Raw genomic sequence first — 24306 nt, forward strand, 5'->3', positions numbered from 1 at the left:
CACCCAGTGAAGCGGGCGAAAGAACGCACCTGCGGCTTTTCCCACGTGAAGGAATGATTTGTTTGTTTGGTTGGTTGGTTGTTTTAATCATGTGGTGCCTGTGCCTTCACTCTCTCCTAATAATGCTTCTCTTCCTCTTAATTTATTTTGTGAGCGCCAAGACACCGTCATTACATGCTGACCCCATCCCACCCAGGCGTCCCGGTACCGGTGGGTCACTGCTGGTCACCAGACACAGAGGTCGGGATTCAGTCTCCACCGGGAAAACTGGCAAACGATCCGAATTTTAATTTCGAAGGAATCAAAACCGTGTCTCTTTTGTGGTGTATATATTGATAATAAAAGTCACATTTTCTTAGCATCTCTCCAAACCTTCCTTTTTTGTTTCTCTCGGAGTTCTGCTAGTGACGGATCACGTAGACAGCAGATTCGAATGCACATCCAGGCCTGGCCGTGCCCCAGCCTCGAAGCCGCCCCCACACACACTCACCGTGTCGTCCTCAGTCACCTGGGACCAGCTCTTGGTTCACTGTGTTAAAGCTCTCGTTTTCAGTTGCACCGTTTCTTCAGGCTCAAGGCCTGGGCTCAACCCCCAGCACAAAAAAAAAAAATTAAAAAAAGAAAAACGTAAACAAAAATGGTTCAAGCGAGGGGCCGGTCACTCTGAGCTGCCTCTCGAGGGCTAGCGTTTGGCCTGTTTTCTAACGACAGGTCTCAGTTCCGGCCCTGCCGGCCAGTTTGGCTCATCGCGCTTCTCGAGGCCTGCATTGTCCGGGCCTGAAGCCGAGAGCAAACCACAGGCAAACCTGAGGCAAACGGGGAGGGGGAGGCGCCCGGGGGTGAGGCCGGCTCTCCCGCAGGAGCTAAGGGATGGGTGAAGGCCCGCCTCAGGGCCCAGCAACGCCAAGTTAAAGACCATCATCGGAAGCACATCAGCGTTCTGGAATCTTCCACCGCCCACAGCAGCCGTCCTTAGCCGCCTTCCTTCCCAGTCTCTGCCTCACACGAGGGCCTTGCCCTGCCACTTTGCCCTGGACTTCTTGTCCACGGGGTGGCCTTTTCGCTTGAGGCCTGACTTTGCCACGTTTCCTCTGTTGTGTGCGTGTGTGTGTGTGTGTGTGTGTGTGTGTGGCGGTTCTATGGATGGGGAAGTCGCATAACACACCACTTGCCGAGTGAAATTGTGCAGCTCAGCGTGTTGGCTTCCCTGGTGTATTCACAGGTGAGCGTGACCATCGCCAGAAACTATTTGAAACGAGTCTGGTTGTCCCCCAGAGAGAGTCACCGCGAGGGTCAGCCCGTTTGGGCCGGCCGTGGTCTGCGCTGTCCTCCCTGTGATCTCCCCTTTCTCTGAGGAACAGTCCCCAGCCTGAAATCCTGCCCACGGGGTCTCATCGCTGGCTGCCTGGCTTGTTGTGGGCTTGGGTTTCACTTTGCTTCTTAGTGTGATTTTCCCCCCCCATGTCAGGGATCGAGCCCAGGGTCTCACAGACGCAAGGTCAGCAGCTCCCGGCTGGGCCGCACCCCGGCCATCATCTGCTTGCTTTCCTTTCATTGTCTGTTTGTTTGGGGGCCACCCCGGGCTTTGCTCGGGACTGACTCCTGGCTCTGCACCAATCAGTGCTTCCCTCCCTTTCACAGCTGAGTGATATTCCACTGTGCTCCCGCGTCATCCGTTCTTGGCCACATGGGGGTTATGTTCTGAGAAACGCAGAGGCGATTCTGACAAGCGCTCCAGCCTCGGCTCTCACGAGGCCCACGAGGCCCACGAGGACCCTTCCGGCGGCCACTGACCAGAGCACAACTGAGCAGCACGGGCCTGTAGGACACATGCTTATCCTCTATATCACACAGTTATCCTGTAACATGCATGTTTGCCCTGTAGGACACATGTTGTTTATCCTGCACAACACTCGCTCACCCTGTAGGATGCATGCTTACCCTGCCGGCCGTATGTGTACCCTACAGGACACATGTTCTTCACCCTGTAGGACACGTGTTTAGCGGATTCAGCCGTTGGCAGGCCTTTGGCCTGTTCTTCCCTTTTGCCTTTGCCTCTTTCGCTGCTGTAAACATGAGCACTCTTTCCGGAGGCCGCGTGTTTCCTGGGGACTTGCCCGGCCGTGGACTTGCTCTCTCGACAGTCGCTCTCTTTGACATTTTGGAGCCGGAGCTCCCCGCACAGTGCTCGGGTCCCGAACCTGCCCGGGCTCTCGGCGTGGCCACGCGCAGCGACGCTTCCATGCTTGGCCGTGGGCTGACCCCGCGGTGCGGCCCCGTGTGGTGCTGTTCACCCTTGGCAGGCTGCGTTCTGCTCTTGGCCTCGGCCCCGCCACCCTCCCACGCCTGCGGTCACGCCGTGTGCACTTCCGCCTTGACAGCTGCCCGCGCTTTCAAGGGCCGCCCGGGTTTCCCCACCGTTTCCTGTCCCCGCCAGGTTGCATCATGCACCGGCCCGAGAACCTGCTCCTTCTCCCTTTCCCCAGCAGTCTCGTCCTTCCTCCCCAACGGACTCGGCTCTCACTTTCTCAGCTGTGCCCGACGGCGTGCAGAGCCCGCGATGGAGTGGGTGGGACGGTCTGTGGGCGAGTCTGCCCGGAACACCGAGAGTTTCTGCCCCTGCTCTGCTCCCAGGCTCTTCTCTCCTGCGTGCTCTCGAGCATTTGGTTAAGAACCTCCAGGAGCAGGAAGCTGAAACGGGAAGCAGCACAGAGCACGGGGATTCCTTCTGGAGCTTAGTCCGAGTATCCGTACTCTAAGAAAGGACTTTTCCCCGGATATTCATTCATCATGATCAGGATCACGATCATCCTGTTGTTCGTCGATTGCCTCGAGCAGGCCCCAGTAACGTCTCCTTCGTCCTAGCCCTGAGATTTTTAAAAAGTGCCATATTCAAGGCTCTTTAGGAGAATGAGACCCATCATGGTTACTGGTATTTGGCATTTTGGGTACGCCACGGGGAGTTTGCCAGACTCTGCCGCGTGGGCAGGTTACATTCGGTAGCCTGCCAGGTTGTCCAAAGTAAGAATGAGATAATAAGATTTATTCATCGGTATCATACATTTGCATTCTCGATTCCGTCTTAGTTCTGAAGTTAGGTGTCCTTGTTCAAAATAGGTTGCGCTTACAGAGACAACTTTGAACAACGTGATTTTTTAATGATTGTTTTTGTTTGGTTTTGTTTTGTTTTGCTGTAGGGCCACACCTGGCAGTCTTTGGGGATTACTCCTGGCTCTCCACTCAGGAATCACTCCTGGCAGTGCTCAGGGGACCATAAGGGATGCCAGGGATCAAACTCAGTCGCCCCGGGGCAAGGCAAGCACCCTACCCCCTGTGCTATCGCTCAGGCTCTGGACAACATGATTTTCGAGGTTTCATTTTCCTCATCTAACAAATGTAAAGAAAATCTAGCCATGAACTTTTGCAGATCTGCAAAGTTCACATGACAGAACCTAGGTTTTGTCAAGAGTGACTCTTTGATCCTTTAATACTGACAGATGATATTAATTATTCAGATATGTCATTTCTAACTATATCAAGCGGCTATCACAGTATGAAAATGTCTTAAATCCAGGCACAGCTGTTAAAATAGGGTAAATTATCTCCCTCGCAAGAATTCTCTCCGTTCCCAGGCACCGTGCTAGATGCTCTGAGCCACGACTTCTCATTTAGACAATGCCAAACGATGGCTATAATTAGCCCACTTTTCAAAACACTAACTGATGAGAATCACCGTTCCTCACATTTTCTTCATTCTTAATTGGAATTTGTAGGCTGATGCCAGAAACGGCAAGAGAACAACTATAAATACATCTCTTAAAGCCTTCCGTCACCGAGCCGCTTTTAAAACCCCAAACTGATCATCATGAACCAGTCCTGATCCTAAAGGCCGCCTTTGAGAGGAGTGTTTTTGGACATCACAGAATTTTGCATAAATAATCACTTCATGTCTTTTTTGTTGTTGTTTGGGTCATATCTGGCGATGCACAGGGGCCACTCCTGGCCCATGCACTCAGGAATCACTCCTGGAGGTACTCAGGGGACTATATGGGATGTTGGGAATCGAGCCCGGGTCGGCCACGTGCAAGGCAAATGCCCTACCTGCTGTGCTATTGCTCCAGCCCCTCATTTCATGTCTTAATGATAATAATAATAATAATAATAATAATAATAAAGAGCTTTTCCCCACCACCCAGGTAAAAATTTAACTCCAACTGTATTTCCCATTAAAAATGATGAACTTCCTGGAGCAAGCGTCTGAAACTTCACAACTGCACACCAGATGGGTGAGATGTAAGGTGGAAGGCAACCAGGCTCAGTTAACAAATACCAGCACAGAAGGCGTAACTGTAACAACGTCTTAGTACTCTCTCCTACAAGGGCTTAAAGGCTCCACAGAGAGATACAACAGTCTTCACTACATTTTTTCTAAAGAAACATTTTTGATTTTTTTTATCATTTTTTAAAATATTTTTTAATGAATCACCATGAGGTACTGTTACAGACTCACAAACTTTCATGATTGCATTTCAGTCAGACAATGACCGAGTACCCATCCCTCCACCAGTGCCCATTCTCCACCACCAATGTTCCCAGTATCCCTCCCGACTTTTATCAAATTATTGATAACAAGCAATATAAAGTAAATTGTTGAGGGCCTGCTCTGGGGTCAGGCTTAAGGGGTGGTTGGGAAAATTGAAGATAATGGTAGTGGGAAGGAGCAGTGGTGTTGGAACTGGTGTTGGAATATTGAATCACGATCAGGATCACGACCATCCTGTTGTTCGTCGATTGCCTGGAGCAGGCCCCAGTAACATCTCCTTCGTCCTAGCCCTGAGATTTTAAAAAGTGCCATATTTAAGGCCCTTTCAGGGTTAGGAGAATGAGACCCATCATGGTTACTAGTATTTGGCATATTGGGTACGCCACGGGGAGTTTGCCAGACTCTGCCATGTGGGCAGGCTACATTCGGTAGCCTGCCAGGTTGTCCAAAGTAAGAATGAGATAATAAGATGTCTGCTTCCAGGAGCTGGGTTTTATAGTCTCTGGGTCTTGGCCGTTGATGGGATTACACGGCGCCATGGGGCCAGTTGGTGGGCGTGACCCCTGCCTACTGGAATTTGGAGGATCTGGGTGGAGGATGCTCAGCCCCGATCCGAGTAGGCTTGGAGATCTCAGCCCCGGGACCCGCGTGCCTTTGTTCCTCTGCCGGTACCTTCATGCGTGTGGAGAGTGGTCTCAGCATGGTGGTGGCTGGTCCTGGAGGTCTTCGGCTGCCGGAGCCCTGGTCGGGGCGGGGAGGGAAACTCAACCCGCTCCCCTCCAAGGGGCCCCGGCGAGGACAGCCAGGCGCTGGGGCAGGAGAATATTGAATGCCTGGAACAATTCATCATCAACAACTTAGCAAACCACAGTGTTTATAGAAGGTGACGGGGGAAATAAAATTTAAAGGAAAAAGAAAAGAGCCGTTCTGAGCTAGGTGTTCAGTGCTGCCGCTACACAGGCGCGAGTTTTGCAAGCAGGACGTGACCAGGTGGGGGTGGTTGTCCCGTGCACGGTCACTTTGGCATCTGCATTTCCACCGTGAATTTTCAATGTGAGTCCAGGGGACCCAAGAATAGTGTAAGTGACCTCCTTGGCTCTGCAATGTCTACCTCTGCTTATGCATCCTCTCTCTCTCTCTCTCTCTCTCCTCTCTCCTCTCTCTCTCTCCTCTCTCCTCTCTCTCTCTCTTTAAAGTGTATTTTATTGAAATTATTCTGATTTGGTTTTTTTTGTTTGTTTTTTTGCTTTTTGGGTCACACCTGTCGATGCTCAGGGGTTACTCCTGGTTCTGCACTCAGGAATTACTCCTGGTGGTGCTCAGGGGACCATATGGGATGCTGGCAATTGAACCCGGGTCGGGCCACATGCAAGGCGAATGCCCTACCCGCTGTGCTATCACTCCAGCCCCGAAATTATTCTGATTTGGTGAGAACTCCTTGAATGTTAATAACCTGAATTTTAAGATATGCTCCTGAAATTATTCAGACAATAATCAAATATCAACTTGAGAATCCCAGCATTACTTACTTGACTTCTTAGTGAGGGACATGCGTCCTCTCTGTAAATGAGAGATGGTTCCGTGGTAAGACACTGGCCTTGTGTGCAGCCGACATGGCTTCAGTTTCCAGCATGCTCCAGGGCCTCCTCTTCCCCAGAGCCCCGTCAGGAGCCATGAATAAACCCTGAGCACCACCAGGCATGGCCCCAAAACCTACATAAAGAAGCCAATTTGGGGGCTGGAGCGATAGCACAGTGAGTAGGGTGTTTGCCTTGCACACGACTGACCCAGGTTAGATTCCCAACATCCCATATGGTCCCCCGAGCACTGCCAGGAGTAATTCCCGAGTGCAGAAGCAGGAGTCACCCCTGAGTATCACCGGGTGTGATCCAAAAAGCAAAAAAAAAAGAAGAAGAAGAAGAAGAAGAAGAAGAAGAAGAAGAAGAAGAAGAAGAAGAAGAAGAAGAAGAAGAAGAAGAAGCCAATTGCCAATTTCTCCCTTGAAAGTACTTCACCTATGCAGGAAACTGCCTCTCAGGTCATTCAGGAAACAACAGGAACTTTGACCTTGCCTAGGTACCACCAAGCCTCCCCAGATAAAGAGTAAGAGCCATTTCCCATGGAGTTTCAAATCATTCATCTTCCTGATAAAACTTGTAGGACTGTGGGGCGGGGTTGACGCAACTCCTGGAGACCAGAGAGTGGCGGGCGCTTGGTTTCTCTCCTCACGCGCGTGTGGTCGCTTGCAGGAGGCCGTGAGCCCGGCTCGCCTCAGACTTTGAAAGCATGTCCCGTGATGGGACTCTCAAGACGGGGACAGATTTAGTAATTCGCAGATTTCGAGGGAGGCCACCCCAGCTGTAGAGGCCCAGGACTGACTCCCGGCTCTGTGCTCAGGAATCACTCCTGCCAGGGCTCCCAGACCATATGTGGCGTTGGGGATTGAACCCGGGTCTCATGTGTGCAAGGCAAGCTCTGAGCTGTGCTGTCGCTCTGGCCCCTAGAAGCTGTGTAGCTTGATCGAAATGTAATAGTAACAGTACCCGCCTTTATCTGGGAAATCATACCCAGCCGTGCTCAAGGAGTACTCCTAGCTCAGTGTCAGGGACACAGCCGGTGATGCTCAGGGCCCACTGGGCGCCAGGCTGGGGACCGGCCCTCGGCCATGCAGACCATCGCTGGGCACTGGCTGTGCCTTCATGGCGTAGCTCTCCACTACCTCCCTCCATGTTTTATACATAAGCGATTTCAACTCCTTTAAAGGAACCTTTGAACGGTTCTGTTTGGAGGTCACACCTGCCCTGCTCAGGGCTTAGTCCTGGTGCTACTCTTGGGGATCCCTCCTGGGGGGGCTCAGGGGACCAAGTGGTGGGCGGTGAAATCAAACCCAGGCCAGCTTTTCGAAAGGCGGCAGGTGCCCTGTCCTGACTGTACTGTCCACTGTAGCACTGTCCTCCCGTTGTTCATCGATTTGCTCGAGTGGGCACTAGTAACATCTCCATTGTGAGACTTGTTGTTACTGTGTTTGGCATATCGAATATGCCAAGGGGAGCTTGCCAGGCTCTGCCGTGCGGGCGGGATACTCTCGGTAGCTTGCCAGCCTCCCCAAGAGGGGCGGAGGAATTGAACCCAGGTCGGCTGCGTGCAAGGCAAACGCACTACCCGCTGTGCAATCGCTCCAGTCCCAGCTGTACTCTCATCAGGAAACTTTCTATCCTGCTGCGTGAAATGAGTCGGAAGGAGATGGACATAGAATGACTGTACTCATATGACATAGTATGAGACTGACACAAAAGGGTCAGGAAGATTTCTCCACGGTTGGAAGCCTGCCTCATGAGCTGGGGGAGAAGGCAGGTTGGAATAGAGAAGGGGGCACTGAGTCAGTGATGGTTGGAGGGATCGCTGAAGATGGGAGACGTGTGCTGAAAGGACCAAACACGATGACCTCTCGGTGTCTGTATTGCAAACTCTAATGTCCCAAGTAGAGAGAGAGAGTAAAAAGGGAAGTGCCTATCCTAGAGGCAGGGGGCGGGCTGGAGTGGGGATGGAGGGAGGGATACTCAGACGTTGGTGGTGGGAAATGCACACTGGTGGAGGGATGGGTGTTCCTTCTTTGCATGACCAGGTGACTGAAACTCAATCATGAAAGCTTTGTAACTGTGTATCTCAGGGTGATTCAATTAAAAACAATAAGAAAACTTCGTACATTGTTTCATCGTAGGTGGTATAGATACTTTAAAGTATTCATTTAAAGAAATGCCAGGGATTGGGTTTTGCTACACTCGGCTAAATTTCAGGAAGGATGTTACTTTGAAATCAGCAGGGAAAATGCAACCCATCAGCTGTTTTCCAAATCTTCCCAAATGCTGGTTCTTTCCTTTCTTTTCAGTTTTTGGGCCACACCCAGTGATGCTCAGGGGTCACTCCTGGCCCTGTGTTCAAGAATCACTCCCGGTGGTGCTCGGGGGACCGTATGGGTTGCTGGGGATCAAACCCAGGTCGGCTGCGCGCACGAGGAAAACGCCCTCCCCGCTGTGCTATTGCTCCGGCCCCTGATGCAACAAACTTTCCTTTTTGTTTGTTTAGTTTTCTTTTGGCTACAAGCGGCAGTACCCAGAGGAGCACACAGTGCCAGGGATGACCCCGGGTTCAAGCATGAAAAGTCTGTGCTCCGGGAGGAATCATAGTGCAGCAGGGAGGGCGTTTGCCTCGCATGCAGCCGACCCGGGTTCAAGCCCCAACATCCCATTCAGTCTCCTGAGCACCACTAGGAGCGATCCCTGAGTGCAGAGCCAGGAGTAGTCCCTGAGCACTGCCGGGTGTGGCCCCCAAACAAAAGAGTCTGTGCTCCCGCTCTAGGAATCAACTCCCTAGCCCTGCACCTAAGCATTTTACTTTATTTTATTTTGGATTTGTGGCCACATCTGGGGGTGCTCAAAGGGGTTACTCCTGGCTCTGCGTTCAAGTGACTTCTGGGATGCTGGGGATGGGACCTAGTTGGCCGTGTGAGGGCCAGCGCCCTCCCCGCTCTGCTCTCTCTCCAGCCCCTAAACGAATGTTTATTGTATTTACTTTTTGTTTCTGGGGACATGCGTGACTGACTCCGGGCTCTGTGCTCAGGGTTCACTCCTGGTGGGGCTCCAGGAACCGTGTGTGGTGCCAGGGATTAAACCTGGGTTGGCTACATGCAAGGGAAGTGCCCTAATGGTGCACTGTCTCTCTGCCCCATTTCTTCATCTGTTCGTTTGGGTTTTGAGGCCACATCCAGCAGTGCTCAGGGCTTACCCCTCACTCTGCACTCAGGAATTACTTCCGGCAGCGCTGTGTGCCAGGTAAGCGCCCTACCCACTAGACTCCCACTCCGGCCCCTGGCCCCATGAACATTTTTTAAACTTTATTTAAACACCGTGGTTTACAAAGTTGTTCAGCGTCTCAGCACCAACCCCACCCCCAGGGTGACCTTCCCTCCACCATTGGGCCCAGTCTCCCACCCCCACCCTCAAGCCTGCCTCCTTGGCAGGCACAAAATAATTCATTTTATGTGCTTGTTACAAGAAAATGGAGGGTGAAGTCAACAAAAAATAGTTCAGTGAAAGAAAGTTTCTGAGAGTTGCCCCTCCTCAGAGTGGAGTTACTGCAGCCTGCGGAGGGCTCCTGGCTTTCTGGTGCCAGCCGAGCCTTCCGTGTTACTAGTTTTGCATCCTCAGCTCCGAAGGCTACTGTCCTTCTCTCCCATCTAACGTGCCCCGCTCCCCCTGGGCCGTCAGGACTGTGGGGTTTGGGGGTGTCGTGTGACTGCACATGTGGCTGCGCCCTCCGGGAGCCCCAGGATCTGAGGACCTGGGAGCTTGGCCGGCTTGGCGGCTCTTCAGAGAGTAGTCGTGAGGCGTGAAGCAGGGCCATTTGTACGACGGAGGCTGTGGGGTGCTGGGCTTTGTCAGGGCAGGGACTTGGCTTGCTCGCTCCTGAGGGCGCCCCACAGTCATCAGGCCAAAGACTGGTCCTCTGGGTGCCTGTGGGTTTCAGCTTGGCTTGTATCTTCCGTGGAGCTGTGAAGCTTGAGTTTACATAGCAGCGCCTGTGGGATGTGGGTGTGGCTACCTGGGCTTCCGGCAGTACCAGAGGCTGGGGGAGGCCCTCGAAGCCAGTTTTCTTCGTTTTTATTTTGCGTTGCTTTGTTTTGGGGCCACACCCAGCAACTCTCAGGGCTTACTCTAGCTTTGCATGCAAGGATCACTCCGGGCAGGCTCGGAGGACCACATGGGGTGCCGAGGATCAAAACAGGGTCAGCTGCATGCAAGGCAAGCGGCCCTACCTGCTGTACTGTCACCCTCAACCAGCTTTAAAATCGAATTTTTCAGGAGCTGGATCAGTAGTACACGGGCAGGTAAGGGGCTGGCTTCAGCTCATCCCTGACACCCCCTATCATGTCTCAAGCACCACCAGGGGTAATTCCTGAGGGGGGCAGAGTGAGGGCACAGCAGGTACGGCTCAGGCCTTGCGCACAGCGAGGTTCGAGTCCTGGTATCTCACCTGGTCTCCCGAGTACCTCCATGAGTAATTCTTGAGTGCAGAGCCAGGAGTAAAACCAGAGCATCACCGGGTGCAGCACCCAAACCCAAATCAGCCAAATCAGTAAAACGGGGTGATCCCTTAGTGCAGGGCCAGGACTAACCCTGAACTTTGCCAGGTGTGGTCCATAAACAAAACGTAACAAACAAACTTGAACTCTTTACCTCCTTGTCTGCAGCCTGCCTCGGGCCCAGGTCTCAGTTTCCCCTTTCATTCATGATAAGACCAGGCGTCATCCCAGAAATTGTACACTTCTTCTCTCTGCCTGTTTAGTCACTCCATTTCCCAATTCTTTCTGTTGTTTGGAGGGGATTATTGTGGGCCCACCTGTTGGTGCTCAGGGCTTACTCCTTGCTCTGTGCTCTGGGATCCCTCCTGGCGGGGCTCAGGGGACCCTCTTGGGTGCTGGGGACCAAACCTTGTTCTGCTGTGTGCAAGGCAAACAGTCTCTGGACTCGCTATCTCTCCATCTCCCCTCAGTTTTCTCTTGGAACCCCTCCCTGTGTCCGTATCACTGTGATTACAGCCAATGCAAATGCCCCATTTGATTTCAGGGCTACAGGGCGGGGGGGCCTTGGGGGGCTGGCCAGCTGTAAGCCGAAGTCTGGCTCTGTCACTTAGATACTGGTCGTGTTGGCCCTGGTGCTTCCTGGGCCTGGGTTTCTGCCTTTGTGCAAGGACAAGCAAGGGGCTGTCTTAGGGCCCCACTGTGGTTGGGCTGTGCCTTCGACGAGCCTGTCTCGGTCGGGCCTGGCCACAACACTCCCAGAGGTTACAGGTGACAGCCCTGTGAGGTGGGCGCAGCTGCACACTAGGGGCCAACAGCAGGGAGGGGCCCGCAGCCAGGAAACAGCCCGGAGGAGGCTGGGAAAAGATGCTGAAACACGGCCTGGGGCCAGTTAAAAATACCTGCGAGTACTCTCTGTTCTGTACCCAGAAACAGAAATGAGCTTGACGGAGCCAACCCTGCGACCTTGCGTGCTGCAATTTTTCTCAGGTTTGTGGGCCACACCTGGCAGTGCTCAGGGGTTACTCCTGACTCTGTGCTCAGGGATCACTCCTGGTGGTACTAGGGGACCATATGGGATGCTGGGGGGGGACTTGAGTTGGCTGCCTGCAACTCGCCCCGTACTAGCTGCCCAGACCCCAATCTTGAGTCGGTTGCTCTAGCGAGAAGATCCGTTCCTTACAGCAACCTGAGGCCCAGCCCGACCCAGTCTCTCTGCATCGCCTCCTTTTCTGTGTGGCTGGTCCGATCACGGTGGGGACACAGGGACACGGCAAGGAGCCTCGGCATATCAAGGCCCGTGTCTAGGGCCCAGAGATAGGCACTTGGTTAGGGCAGAGGTCAAGACGTGCACGTGACCGACACCCAGTTCAATCCCCAGCACCACCAGAAGTGGTCCCTGAGCACAGAGTCAGGAGTGCCACCCAGAGCAGAGCAAAACAAAGGATACTTTTACCAGTATTGGTCTGGAGTGATGGTGTGGGGGTAGGGCGTTTGCCTTGCGTGCAAATAATATTTAACAATTTTTTTAAATGTCTTGGGGCCGGAGCAATAGCACAGCGGGTAAGGCGTTTGCCTTGCACACTGCCGACCTGGGTTCGATCCCCGGCATCCCATATGGTTCCCCAAGCATCGCCAGGAATAATTCCTGAGTGCAGAGCCAGGAGGAACCCCTGAGCATCGCTGGGTGTGACCCAAAAAAGCAAAAAAAAAAAAAATTTTTTTTTAAATGTCTTAACTTAAAAAAATTTAAAAGACCATAATAAATTTTAAGTGGCCAAAGGTCACAGAACCTGAGAACTGGTCTGCAGACTAAACTGAGCAGGGGAAGGAAGGAAGCGACTCTGGCGGAGGTGAGGTACTGGGCCCCGTGGCGTGGCGGACAGTGTCGCAGATCAAGTTACAGGGCCCAAATAGAGAAAAATAAAGAATAGTGTTTAAAATCCTAATGGTGGGGGAGGGGACAGCGGTGCAGGAAAGGCTCTGGACTTGCAGGCGGCCAGCCCTCCTTCCAGGCCTGTCACTCGCCTCCCTGACCCCCGGAACTCACGTCCCAGGACGAACACATCAAATCTGACAGGAAAGTTGAGTAGCAGCCCACTGAGCTCGACGAACGAGAGCAGTAACCCAGGGACTCAGCCGGCACCGACCGGCCCGGGCCACCCTCAGATAATGTCTTTACCGTCGTGAGGTCACAATTTTCAAAATGTTTCTTTTACTGAACTATATTTTTAATGATTCCATTTTTGATGAAACCAGAAATATAAAGCAATAGAAATGACTTTGTGACTGCTGGAGAGGCAGGCTGTGTGTGTGTGTGTGTGTGTGTGTGTGTGTAGGGGGAATGCCAGTGAGTGCAACTAAAATAATGAGCAGTGCGTCCAAGTGTGCTGACTCCACAGCTAACGTGTGTCCCCCCCAGAGAGCCGGCGTGAATGTGTCCCCTCAGTGAGCCGGCGTGAGTGTGCCCCTTCAGAGAGCCAGCACAGTGCCACCCCATCCCAACAACAACCCCCACCACAAAGGGAATTATTAATGCAAGAGTAATTTTATATTTTAGTGTATACAAAGAAAAGTTTTTTTTTTTAGTTTTATTCTTTTTTTTCTATTTTTGGGTCACACCCAGCGATGCTCAGGGGTCACTCCTGGCTCATGCACTCAGGAATTACTCCTGGCGGTGCTCGGGGACCATATGGGATACTGGGAATCGAACCCAGGTCGGCCGCATGCAAGGCAAACGCCCTACCCGCTGTACTATCACTCAAGCCCCCAAAGAAAAGTTTTTGGGGATCGGAGAGACAGTGCTGCAGGTCAGGCTCTTGACTCGCACGTGACTGACACAGGATTGATCCCCGGCACCCCAGAGGGTCCCCCCACCCCGCCAGGAGTGATCTCTGAGCGCAGGGCCAGGAACAAGCCCCAAGCACCGGGGTGTTCTCAAACCCCTCTCTCCTCAAGAAGGTGTTTTGTGTGTGTGTGTGTGTGTGTGTGTGTGTGTGTGTGTGTGTGTGTGAAAAACTACGTATGCCAAAAGCATAAACATTCCTACAATTGTGAATTATGTTACCCCAGTCACAACCTTAATTTCAAAATTAAAGAAAAATAAACCCCCATTCCATCTTTTCTGTAGCTAATTTACCTTCCTCCTGAAGTTTTCCTTTTTCTTTTCTTTTTTGCTGTTGGGTCACACCCGGCGATGCTCAGGGGTTGCTCCTGGCTCTGCACTCAGGAATTACTCCTGATGGCGCTGGGGGCACCATATGGGATGCCAGGGACCGAACCCGAGTCGGCCGAGTGCAAGGCAAATGCCCTACCCTCTGTGCTATCACTCCGCCCCTTCATTCAGGTTTCTTTTTTTATTCTGATCCTTTTTAATTAATTAATTTATTTATTTTAATGAATCACCGTGAGATACAGTTACAAACTTACAAACTTGCATGATTACGCTTCAGTTCTTTCAGTTTTTGAGCCCCACCTGGCAGTGCTCAGGGCTTGCTACTGGCGTTTGTGCTCCGGGGTCTCCTATGGGTGCTGGGGGTAGAACCCAGAGTGCAAGGAGGGCTCCTTCTGCAGTGTCCTACTGCCCTGGGCTCCTCGGGGGCTGACCTGGTCCGACTCCTGAACGATGCCGCGTTCACCTGAGCTACGCTCTCTGCCGCGGTGTGCCAGCCGTCTCCCTCTCACGTCACGGCTCCCACGTGTGAAGGCGGCTCATTGGCTCGAACGTCCCCCCCCCCCCCCCCCCCCCCCCCCCCCCCCCCGAGAGCTCCAGGAAAGTGTTTTTGGGCTGTCCACGCCTCCCTAACTCGGTGACTTCCTGTCCTGCAGCAGGGGGAAATCTGAGCGGGGAGATAAGTGGACACCGGTGGACTTTTCCATCCGACACCGGCAGGGCTGCAGTGAACCTGCCTGGACAACAGAAGCCGGGGGAGGACCGCGGGGCCCAGAGGGGACAGCGATGCGGCCACACAGAAAGCAGGGCAAGCTCTTCCAGAAAACAGCACAGCGTGCACGGGTCCGAGATTAAACACAAGGCTGGGGGCGCTCTTCAGCTGAGTATCATCCCTGGCACTGCCGGGGCGAGGCGGGCGGGGGGGGGGGTAGCCCCCGAGCACCAATGGAAAGGACCCCAAAGCCAAAGAGAAAATTATTTATTTTGCTTTGGGGGCCACACCCGGCAGTGCTGAGGGCAAACTCCTGGCGCTGCACTTGGGGGTCACCCCTGAAGGGGTTCGGGGGGCCCTACGGGGAGTGGAGATTGAAGTCACTTTAGTCACATGCAAGGCAAGTGCCTTACCCCTGTAAAAAATATATATATATATGTCAAATTTTAAATGAAAATGTTCTGGCTTTCCCATTTCGTCTTATTCATGGTTCTTATTTCCTGGCCTGGTGCCCAGACCCCCTCCCCGCCCCCCCATGTTTATGGAAACTTATGTGCTACTTTTCAATTCTCCGGAGAACTGAGTTAATTTATGTTTAAGGACTATCAGATGGGGGACTGGGAGGGAGGTGCCGTCTGAGAAGCTCAAGTCTAAATGAGGAGCGAGTGTCTTCCGGCAGAAAAGGGTCCCCCTGGAAACGAGGATGTCTGCTGCGCAGGGAGCAGGGCCGGCCTCCTACACGCCGGGCCCCTCCCCCCCCCAGTTATTTTAATGCGACAGAGACGACATTCATTGTTTGGAAGCCAGTCTCTGCCGTAGGAACAGTGACACCATGGCTATTTTTAAAAGGGAAGGACAACTGCCATCTGTTGAATCGAACTTTCATTCAGTGGGAAGTTGGGGGGAGGGGGCCCACACGTGGTGATGCTCAGGGCTGACTCCAGGCGTGGTGCTCAGGGATCACTCCTGGCAGTGCTGGCAGTGCTCAGAGGACCTTGGTCGATGTTGGGGATGGAACCTGTGTGACTGCGTGGGAAGCAAGTGCGCTACCCACTGCACTATCTCTCTGGCCCCTCACTGGACATTTTTTAAGGATGGCCAGGGGTATGGGGCAGATGAATGAGTGGGTGCCTCACACGATTCAGGTCCTGAGTTCCATCCTTCTCACTGAAATGTAATGAAGGGAAGCTGAAGCATTACTTTGCGGAATTGTAATCTGCATCTCACAAAACAACATCTAGATTCTTAAAAAAAAATAGTAAACACTCCAATTACATAAATTTTTAGCATTTTCCAATATTTCACTTTAAGTTGATTACAGTACTACATAAACCAACCGTTTCAATATTCTTGGAAGGAAGATCTTATTTTTGAGCGTGTGTCTGTATGTGATGGATTTTTTTTTTTGTTGTCGTTAACTCTAAAATAAAACAGGAAATCAGCAGTACCTTAAATTCTAATCAGTAAAACGCTGGTATTGGCTCTGTTTGGGGGCCACACCTGGCGGTGCTCAGGGCTAGTCCGGGGACTGTGTTCAGGGGTCACTCCGGGCAGTGTTCAGGGGGCCACGTGTGGTGCGGGGGCTCAAACAGGCTTGGCCACATGCCCGCCTTGACACCTGTCTGTCCCTCTACCCCTAGGCACTGAATTCTAGGCACTGGTTGAAAAATTTCAGGGGGCGGGGTGGGCTGCGAGGCACACCAGTGGTGCTCAGGGCTTACTCCTGTCTCTGCACTCAGGGATTGCACCTGGTGGGCTCAGAGGACCACATGCGATGCCAGGATCGAACCGGGTTGGCCACATGCAAGGCAAACTCCTCATGCAGAACGCTCTGTGGAGGTGAGTCCCAGAGCGTCAGTCAGGAACTTTTACAATCTGCCTTGATTTTAAGGAAATAGGGTGTGTGTGTGTGTGCGTCTGTGTGTGTGTGTGTCCTATATGAATATATATCCAATATGTATACACTATAAATATACATTTATACATATATGTATACGTAAGTATACATTTTTTTGTTTTTTGGGGTCACACCTGGCGATGCTCAGGGGTGACTCCTGGCTCTGCACCCAGAACTCCTCCTGGAGGTGCTCGGGGGGACCATCAGGGATGCCTCGGAAATAGGATATCTCTAGAAGAGAAAAAAAAAACCCGCTTGCACGTCCCGAGCTTGTGAAAGGACCTATTCTGCAGATGAGGAAAATGTGACATCACTGTCCCGTGGCTCTCTGGAGGAGGCCAAGAGCCCCGGGGAGGTCAGCGTCCGGGCGGGCGCCTGGCTCTGCAGTCCTGTGCGGGCCCCATCGCTCAAAGCCTCATCGTGCGCAAGTTCTAGCTTCTTCGGATCTCCGTTTCTTGAGCTGCAAAGAGAGAGGACTGGGCAGCCTCTCAAAGGACGCTGAGAGCCAGCACTTAGGACACAGGACTTGGCTGGGCCCGGCCGAAGCTTTTATGATAATAAGGAATGAATCACAAAGCGGCCGGCGTGCCGGGTTCCCTTGGCATCTCGTGCCTTGGCATCTCGGTCCGGGCCGGCACAGAGACAATGTGTTTCCTGTCCTCTGCGCGAGGGCCAGGCGAGGGGCGGGGAGGGGACGGGACAGATGTCCTTCCCTGGACGTCACTCATCAGACGACCCTTCTAGATTTTTCCATCGGTGGGGGTGGGGTGGGGTTTGCGGACGGTCGTTCCAGAAAACACCAGGATAGCAAGCGAAGCCGTGAGCGCGCGCGTCCCCTGGCCCCTTGGTCCAGCTTTCCCGGGACCCCCTCCCAGGACCTGTGCAGGACAGCGGCTCCGGTCCGGGGTGCAGAGCCGGTGCGGCGCCCGCGGGGTGCAAGCGGGGACAGGCCGAGTGGAAGGAGATCGGTGCGGGTGCCCGGGGCAGCGGCGGGAGCAGAAAGGGGCTCCGTTCTCTGGGCGGCGGGGCTCGGGGGAGACCGGCCTCGGCCCGGGACGGCGGGGACCAGGCCCTCGGTCGCCGCGCAGGGACCGAGGATGAGGTGAACCGAGAGGAAGCGGCCCGGAAACGGGGCGCGGGAGGCAGCGGGCACAGAGCCGGCAGGACCAACAGAGCGCGGATCGCAGGGTGCAGTGTCCCGAGGCGCGCCCACCCTCTGAGGGGTGCAGTGTCCCGAGGCGCGGCCGCCCCCGCAGGGTGCAGTGTCCCGAAGTGCGCCTGCCTCCCGCGGGGTGCAGTGTCCCGAGGTGCTCCCACCCTCTGAGGGGGTGCAGTGTCCCGAGGCGCGCCCAACCCCGCAGGGAGCAGTGTCCGTGGTGCGCCCACCCCCCACGGGGTGCAGTGTCCCAAGGCGCGCACACCCTCTGAGGGGTGCAGTGTCCCGAGGTGCGCCCGCCTCCCGCGGGGTGCAGTGTCCCGAGGAGCGCCCACTCTCTGCGGGGGGGGGGGCGGTGCTCGAAGGTGCCCAACATCTCGCCAGATCTGGGAGGGTTGGAGGCTTCACGACTGAGTTCAGCAGAGAGGGGAAAGGCTTAGGGGCTCCACAGGTCTGCCCCAGGGTCCGAAACGCCAGATGGGAGCGTCCGGGGTGGGGGGGTCCCCGGGAGGGGGGGGAATCTGTGTTCTCGGACCCGGCGGGGCTGGCCCGCAGCTGGTCTCCGGCAGACCAATCCGGAGCCCCCGAAGCGGGTGCCGGCGTGCATGCCCCCGCGCGTGTGCTTGTGCAGCGGGACCCCGAGCGCCGCCCCCCACGGAGCCCGGCGGACCCGGGGAGAGCCGCGCGCGCGCCGCCCGCCCAGCCGAGACCGTGGCTCCGCCCATCCCGGGAGCGTGGCCCCGCCCATCCCTGGACCGTGGCCCCGCCCATCCGCGGCCGTCCTGCCTGAACGAGTAGGCGGGGCTCGGCGCCTTCCTCGCTGGCCCCGCCCATCCCTGGACCGTGGCCCCGCCCATCCGCTGCCGGCCTGCCAGGACGAGTAGGCGGGGCTCGGCGCCTTCCTCGCTGGCCCCGCCCATCCCTGGACCGTGGCCCCGCCCATCCCCGGACCGTGGCCCCGCCCATCCGCGACCGGCCTGCCTGAACGAGTAGGCGGGGCCCGGCGACTTCCTCGCTGGCCCCGCCCATCCCTGGACCGTGGCCCCGCCCATCCCCGGACCGTGGCCCCGCCCATCCGCGACCGGCCTGCCTGGACGAGTAGGCGGGGCCCGGCGCCTTCCTCGCTGGCCCCGCCCATCCCTGGACCGTGGCCCCGCCCATTCGCGACCGGCCTGCCTGGACGAGTAGGCGGGGTTCGGCGCCTTCTTCGTTGGCCCCGCCCATCCCCGGACCGTGGCCCCGCCCATTCGCGACCGGCCTGCCTGAACGAGTAGGCGGGGCTCGGCGCCTTCCTCGCTGGCCCCGCCTATCCCCGGACCGTGGCCCCGCCCATCCGCGACCAGCCTGCCTGGACGAGTAGGCGGGGCCCGGCGCCTTCCTCGCTGGCCCCGCCCATCCCCGGACCGTGGCCCCGCCCATCTGCGACCGGCCTGCCTGGACGAGTAGGCGGGGCTCGGCGCCTTCCTCGCTGGCCCCGCCCATCCCTGGACCGTGGCCCCGCCCATCCGCGGCCGCCCTGCCTGGACGAGTAGGCGGGGCTCGGCGCCTTCCTCGCTGGCCCCGCCCATCCCTGGACCGTGGCCCCGCCCATCCGCGACCGGCCTGCCTGGACGAGTAGGCGGGGCTCGGCGCCTTCCCCGCTGGCCCCGCCCATCCCTGGACCGTGGCCCCGCCCATCCGCGACCGGCCTGCCTGGACGAGTAGGCGGGGCTCGGCGCCTTCCCCGCTGGCCCCGCCCATCCCTGGACCGTGGCCCCGCCCATCCGCGACCGCCCTGCCTGGACGAGTAGGCGGGGCTCGGCGCCTTCCTCGCTGGCCCCGCCCATCCCTGGACCGTAGCCCCGCCCATCCGCGACCGGCCTGCCTGGACGAGTAGGCGGGGCTCGGCGCCTTCCCCGCTGGCCCCGCCCATCCCCGGACCGTGGCCCCGCCCATTCGCGACCGGCCTGCCTGGACGAGTAGGCGGGGTTCGGCGCCTTCTTCGTTGGCCCCGCCCATCCCTGGACCGTGGCCCCGCCCATCCGCGACCGGCCTGCCTGAACGAGTAGGCGGGGCTCGGCGCCTTCCTCGCTGGCCCCGCCTATCCCCGGACCGTGGCCCCGCCCATCCGCGACCAGCCTGCCTGGACGAGTAGGCGGGGCTCGGCGCCTTCCTCGCTGGCCCCGCCCGCCCACCGCGGCCGCCCTGCCGGGACGAGCGGCCGGGCCCGGCGCCTTCCCGCTGGCCCCGCCCACCGGGGCGTGGCGGCCCTCCCGGGGCGGGGCCAGCGCGGCCGGCCGGAAGCCGCCCCGCCCCGGCCCGCCCGCCCGGCCCGCCCCGCCCGGCGCCTACAGCTCCCGGCGGCCCCCGCGCGGCGCCCGTGACCCACTTCCCGGGCCGCGGCGGGCGGGCGCTGCCGGGCGTGGGCGGGCGGGCGCGGACGCGGGCGCAGCAGCAGCCGCCGCCTGGGCCGCCTGGGCCGCCGGGGCGCCGGGGCCGGCCGGAGCGCCGCGGCCGCCATGGAGGAGCCGGCGGGGCCCGGCGCGTTCGCCGGCGGCGCCAAGGGGCTCGGGGCGCCGGGCGAGGCGGCGGCGGGCGACGGGGCGGCCGCGGCGGGGGCGGCGCGCGCCCAGTACAGCCTCCCGGGCATCCTGCACTTCCTGCAGCACGAGTGGGCCCGCTTCGAGGTGGAGCGCGCGCAGTGGGAGGTGGAGCGCGCCGAGCTGCAGGTAGGTGCGGGGCGCGCGGCCCCCGGCCCCGGCCCCGCCGCCCCCGCCGCCCCCGGCCCCGCCGCTGCGACCGCCCGGCCTGCGCGGGCCGAGGGGCGACGGGCGAGGGGCGGGCTCGCTGGCCGCCCGGGGTGCGGGCGGGACCCCTGCGGGACGCCAGGGCGCCCCCCGCCGCCGCCGCCCCGGCCCGAGGCTTTGGTTGGACGAAAGTTGACGGGGGCGCGGCGGGGGGGGGCGTGCGGAGAGCCTCAGCGCCCACCCGGCCCCCTCCCCCTTTGCTCCCCTCCCGTCTGCAAATCTCTCCCCCCCCCCACTTTTGGGCTTCGCACTCCGATTCCCGGGCCGGGGGCTTTGGATGTCCCGGGGGGCTCGGAGCCGGTCCCACGGGTCCTGTGGGACGTCCCGCGGGAAGGGGCCTGGACGCTGCGGACCCTTCCCAGCTCCTCGGGTCCAGCTGCAGAGCGTCTGGGGGTCCCTGGGACTGGACCGGACGGGACGGGCTGGGGCGGGCGAGGCGGGGACAGGCCCAGCAGCTCTCGGGACACATTCCCCGGGACGCTCCGGAAATCTCCGGTGGAGTTTGCTGGAACAATTGAAGTTGAAGCCCCCCCCCCAGCCCCCCTTGGGCACCCTGTGTTTTCTTTGGCACTTGAGGAAAGGACGGGGCCGCGGGGCGGTCCCATGTGGGGGCTGCGGGACGAGGTGACAGCGGGTGCCCGGGAGCTGGTGGCCCACCGTGACCTTGGGGAAGCCCTTTAACCTCTCTGAACTTGCCTCCTTTATTGATTCAGCAGGTTTTGGTGTTTTTTTTTCTTCCCCTTGGTTTTTGGGCCACACGCGGGGAGGCGTCAGGGTTACTTCTGGCTCTGCACCCAGGAATCACCCCGGCGTCAGGGGGCGACGTGGGATCGAACCTGGCCCCGCCGCGAGCAGCGCAAGTGCTTTGCCTCTGTTCCGTAGCTCAGGCCCAAGTGGGTCCTTGTTGTTGTTGTTATTTTCCGAGTGCCCGTCGCGTGTCTCTCTCAGGGTCCCAGCGTCCTCCGGGAGGCCTGCAGCCGCAAGGGCCACCCTGCGTGCACCCACGATGCTGATGGCCACGGGGACGTCAGGGTCACAAACTGCAGGAGTGGCAGCTGTGGCCCCTGGGGGGCTCCGGGGAGCCACTTGAGGTGGGGAGTGAGGAGAGGGAGGCTCCGACATCCCCCCCCCCCCCCCCCCCCCCCCCGCCCCCTTCTGATTCTTGGTGTCACCAGCTCCCTGTTGCTTCCTTGGGCGACTTGCACGCCTGGGGCCTGCGTCCAACCTGACCGCTGTCCTGCTCACCCATGGCAGTGTCCTCGGAGCGAGCCAGTGCGCTGTCGCCTCCAGAAAGCGTGATCTTGAGTGTCGCCCGGTTCTGGAGAGGCGCTTTGCGGCTGCTGCAGCTCTTTCTTCTCTAATTTAGGGGATGTGGTGGCTGAAGGGGGGTCAGCGAACACCTTCCGGCATCCTGCTCGTGGGAGCTCGCTCCCCTTTCTGTCCTCTGCCCTCTCCTGCCTCGTTGGCGACTTTTCGCTGAGCTCTTAACTGGAGTCACGCTTCGCTTTCGTGTGACATACGACTTCCTGTGTCGTTAAGGCCGACATGTCGTTGGACCACGTGGGGATGGAACCTGGGTTGGCCGCGCGCAAGGCAAGCACCCAGCAATCTCTCTGGCCCCATTTTGGGTTCTGGGGCCACACGGCAGCGTTGCGGGGTCCGGTGGCTGTCCCAGACTGTTTTGGGGCCACAGCCCCAGGTGCCCAGGGACAGTGTGGTGCCGAGGGTTAAACTTGGGGCTCCGGCCCCGTCAGTCATCTCCTGGACTACAGGACACATTTTTCACAGTATCTTTTGGTTTCTGCTCAAATTCAGTTAAGCATCCACAGGAAAAGTTCAGAATTGTGTTGTAGTTCCCAAACAGAACAAGCATGATGGATCTTTATTTTTTTTGGGGGGGGTGGGCTAGGAGTTAGTAGGAATCTGTGGTCGTTGCGTTTCAGTTCTTATTAGCAGAATTGAGAACACGTTTCCCCGTCATTTCTTTGCATCAGTATCATTGCACGTGAACATGACCCTTTTTCCTCGTCATTGGAAATTCTTGAAGGGAAACGTGGGAAGAGCTGAGTGGTGATGGGATTTGACGGCTGTGGCCTCCTTGTGGTGTTTCCCTCTCTTCCACCGAAGGTGCCTTTAAGCTGCCGAGTCCTTTGGAACCTGTTGGTCCTGCTCGTTCACCCGGCAGGACTGCCTGGCCTTCACCGCCTCCTCCGCCTTCAGTCCTTGGGGAAGGATCTGGGCACGTGTGCCAAGAACCTTGTCCGTTTCCACCCTTTGCCCATCTTAGATACTCTAAGGCTCCCTGTTAACTTCCGGTAGCCCCATCCCCGGCCCCGTTCAGGCGGGAGAGCAGGTGACTGGGGCTGGCCCGGCACCTGTCCCTGTTGTCAGGGGAGCGGGTGGGGCGGGGGCTGTGAGGATGCTGGGGCTCTTGTGCGTCTCCAAGCATCTTCTTTACGTTAGTCCCTCTTCTTGGCCCTGGGGAAACAGCACCGAGTGAGATGGGTAGGGGCTGGGAGACGGTGCAGCGGGTGGGCGCTCGCCTTGTGGGGCTCTGTCTTGGGGATCACTTTTTTGCGGAGGGCCCCTCCCCCCCGCAGCGGTGCTCAGAGGTGACTCTTCTGAGGTCACTCCTGGTGGTGCTTGGGCATTGAGCGGGGCCAGCAGTGTGCAAGGCAAGAGTCCTCCCCGCTGTGCTCCTGCCCAGGCCCCTGCATGCAGCCGATCCGGGTCTGATCCCCAGCACTATCCCCAGGACTATATCTCGGAGCACAGAGCCAGGAGTAAGTCGAGCAGCACAGGGTGTGGGCGCCAAATCCAAATGGAACCAAAACCGAAAAACCCACCAAAGAAGTGGGAGGGGCGTCCGCATCCGGAGGGGGCGACACGGGAATGCACGCCAGCTCGTCCGAGGTCAGGAAACCGTGCCCGGGGGTGGCGGGGAGCAGCCTGGGGAGAAGAGGGAGCCTGCTGGGGTTGCCCGGGGCCGGCGGGAGGCCGTGCGTGTTCTCTCTCCAGCATCGCCCGGTGTGGCCCCACACTGGCTGGGAACCTTGCAGACGCGGGTCGAGGAGGTGAGCGGCAGCGACGAGGCCGGGCTGTGGGTCTGGCCCGTGGGCAGAGACTATTGCTGCTGCTTTAGCCGGACGGGCAGCCCCGGGAATGTTCTGTGCCAGGCCATACCATACTTCAGGAGGAGCCTCTGTAAGAACTCAGAATAGGCTTGAGGGGGGAGACCAGGAAGAACCAGGGAATCTAGTTAGGAGGCTATTTTAATCATCTAGGCCAGAGATGAATTAGGTGGTGGCGGTGAGACAGGTGAATAGATATTTGGACACGTCGTCGCGATCTAATGGGTTCCGAGCGCGTTCTTGGAGGCCAAGCCAGGAAAATGTGCTGAAGGGGAGTCCTGAGGAGAGCGGGCTCGCACCGCAGAGGTCTGCCCTGGGCCCGCCCCAGGCTCCCCGGAAGTACACGTCCGCCACGCTGCCGCTCCAGACCTGACTCTGCTCACGTGCCACCAGGCAGGATGAGGCAGGGCCTTTCTGAGATGAAAACGCTTGAAAAGTCCCCGGCAGGGCCCTGGTACTCAACAGAGAGTAAGTACTGGAGGAGTAAATGGGACTGGGTAACAGTCTACACCAGCCACTCTATGAAAACTAACCTTTGTTTTATTCGGTCAATTATTTAGGGCGTTTGCCTTGCGCGCGGCCGGCCCAGCCGACCCGGGTTCGATTCCTCCGCCCCTCTCGGAGAGCCCGGCAAGCTACTGAAAGTTTCTTGCCCGCACGGCAAAGCCTGGCAGGCTCCTCGTGACGTATTCGATATGCCAGACACAGTAACAACAAGTCTCACGATGGAGACGTTACTGGGCCCGTTCGAGCAAATCGAGGAACAACGGGAGGACAGTGCTGTACAGTGCTTGGAAGTAACTTTAAACTTAGAGCAGGTAAACCCCACG

The 24306-nt window shown here is 57.5% G+C and overlaps 2 protein-coding genes across 2 annotated transcripts in view; both read left to right on the plus strand.

Moving 5' to 3' along the window:
• Window positions 1-24306, plus strand: part of HEATR5B (HEAT repeat containing 5B) — a 254056-nt gene that overhangs the window by 61390 nt on the left and 168360 nt on the right. The gene's annotated exons all lie outside the window — the stretch shown is intronic.
• The window catches only part of STRN (striatin), a 76659-nt gene continuing 72410 nt past the window's right edge, over window positions 20058-24306 (plus strand). The window contains exon 1 of the mRNA XM_056125704.1: window positions 20058-20267. Within this exon, the coding sequence (XP_055981679.1) occupies window positions 20058-20267 (210 nt within the window). The remainder of the gene's footprint in view (window positions 20268-24306) is intronic.

The sequence above is a fragment of the Sorex fumeus genome, unplaced genomic scaffold, assembly GCF_029834395.1.
Source record: "Sorex fumeus unplaced genomic scaffold, SorFum_2.1 ptg000006l, whole genome shotgun sequence".
Taxonomy (NCBI): Eukaryota; Metazoa; Chordata; class Mammalia; order Eulipotyphla; family Soricidae; genus Sorex; species Sorex fumeus.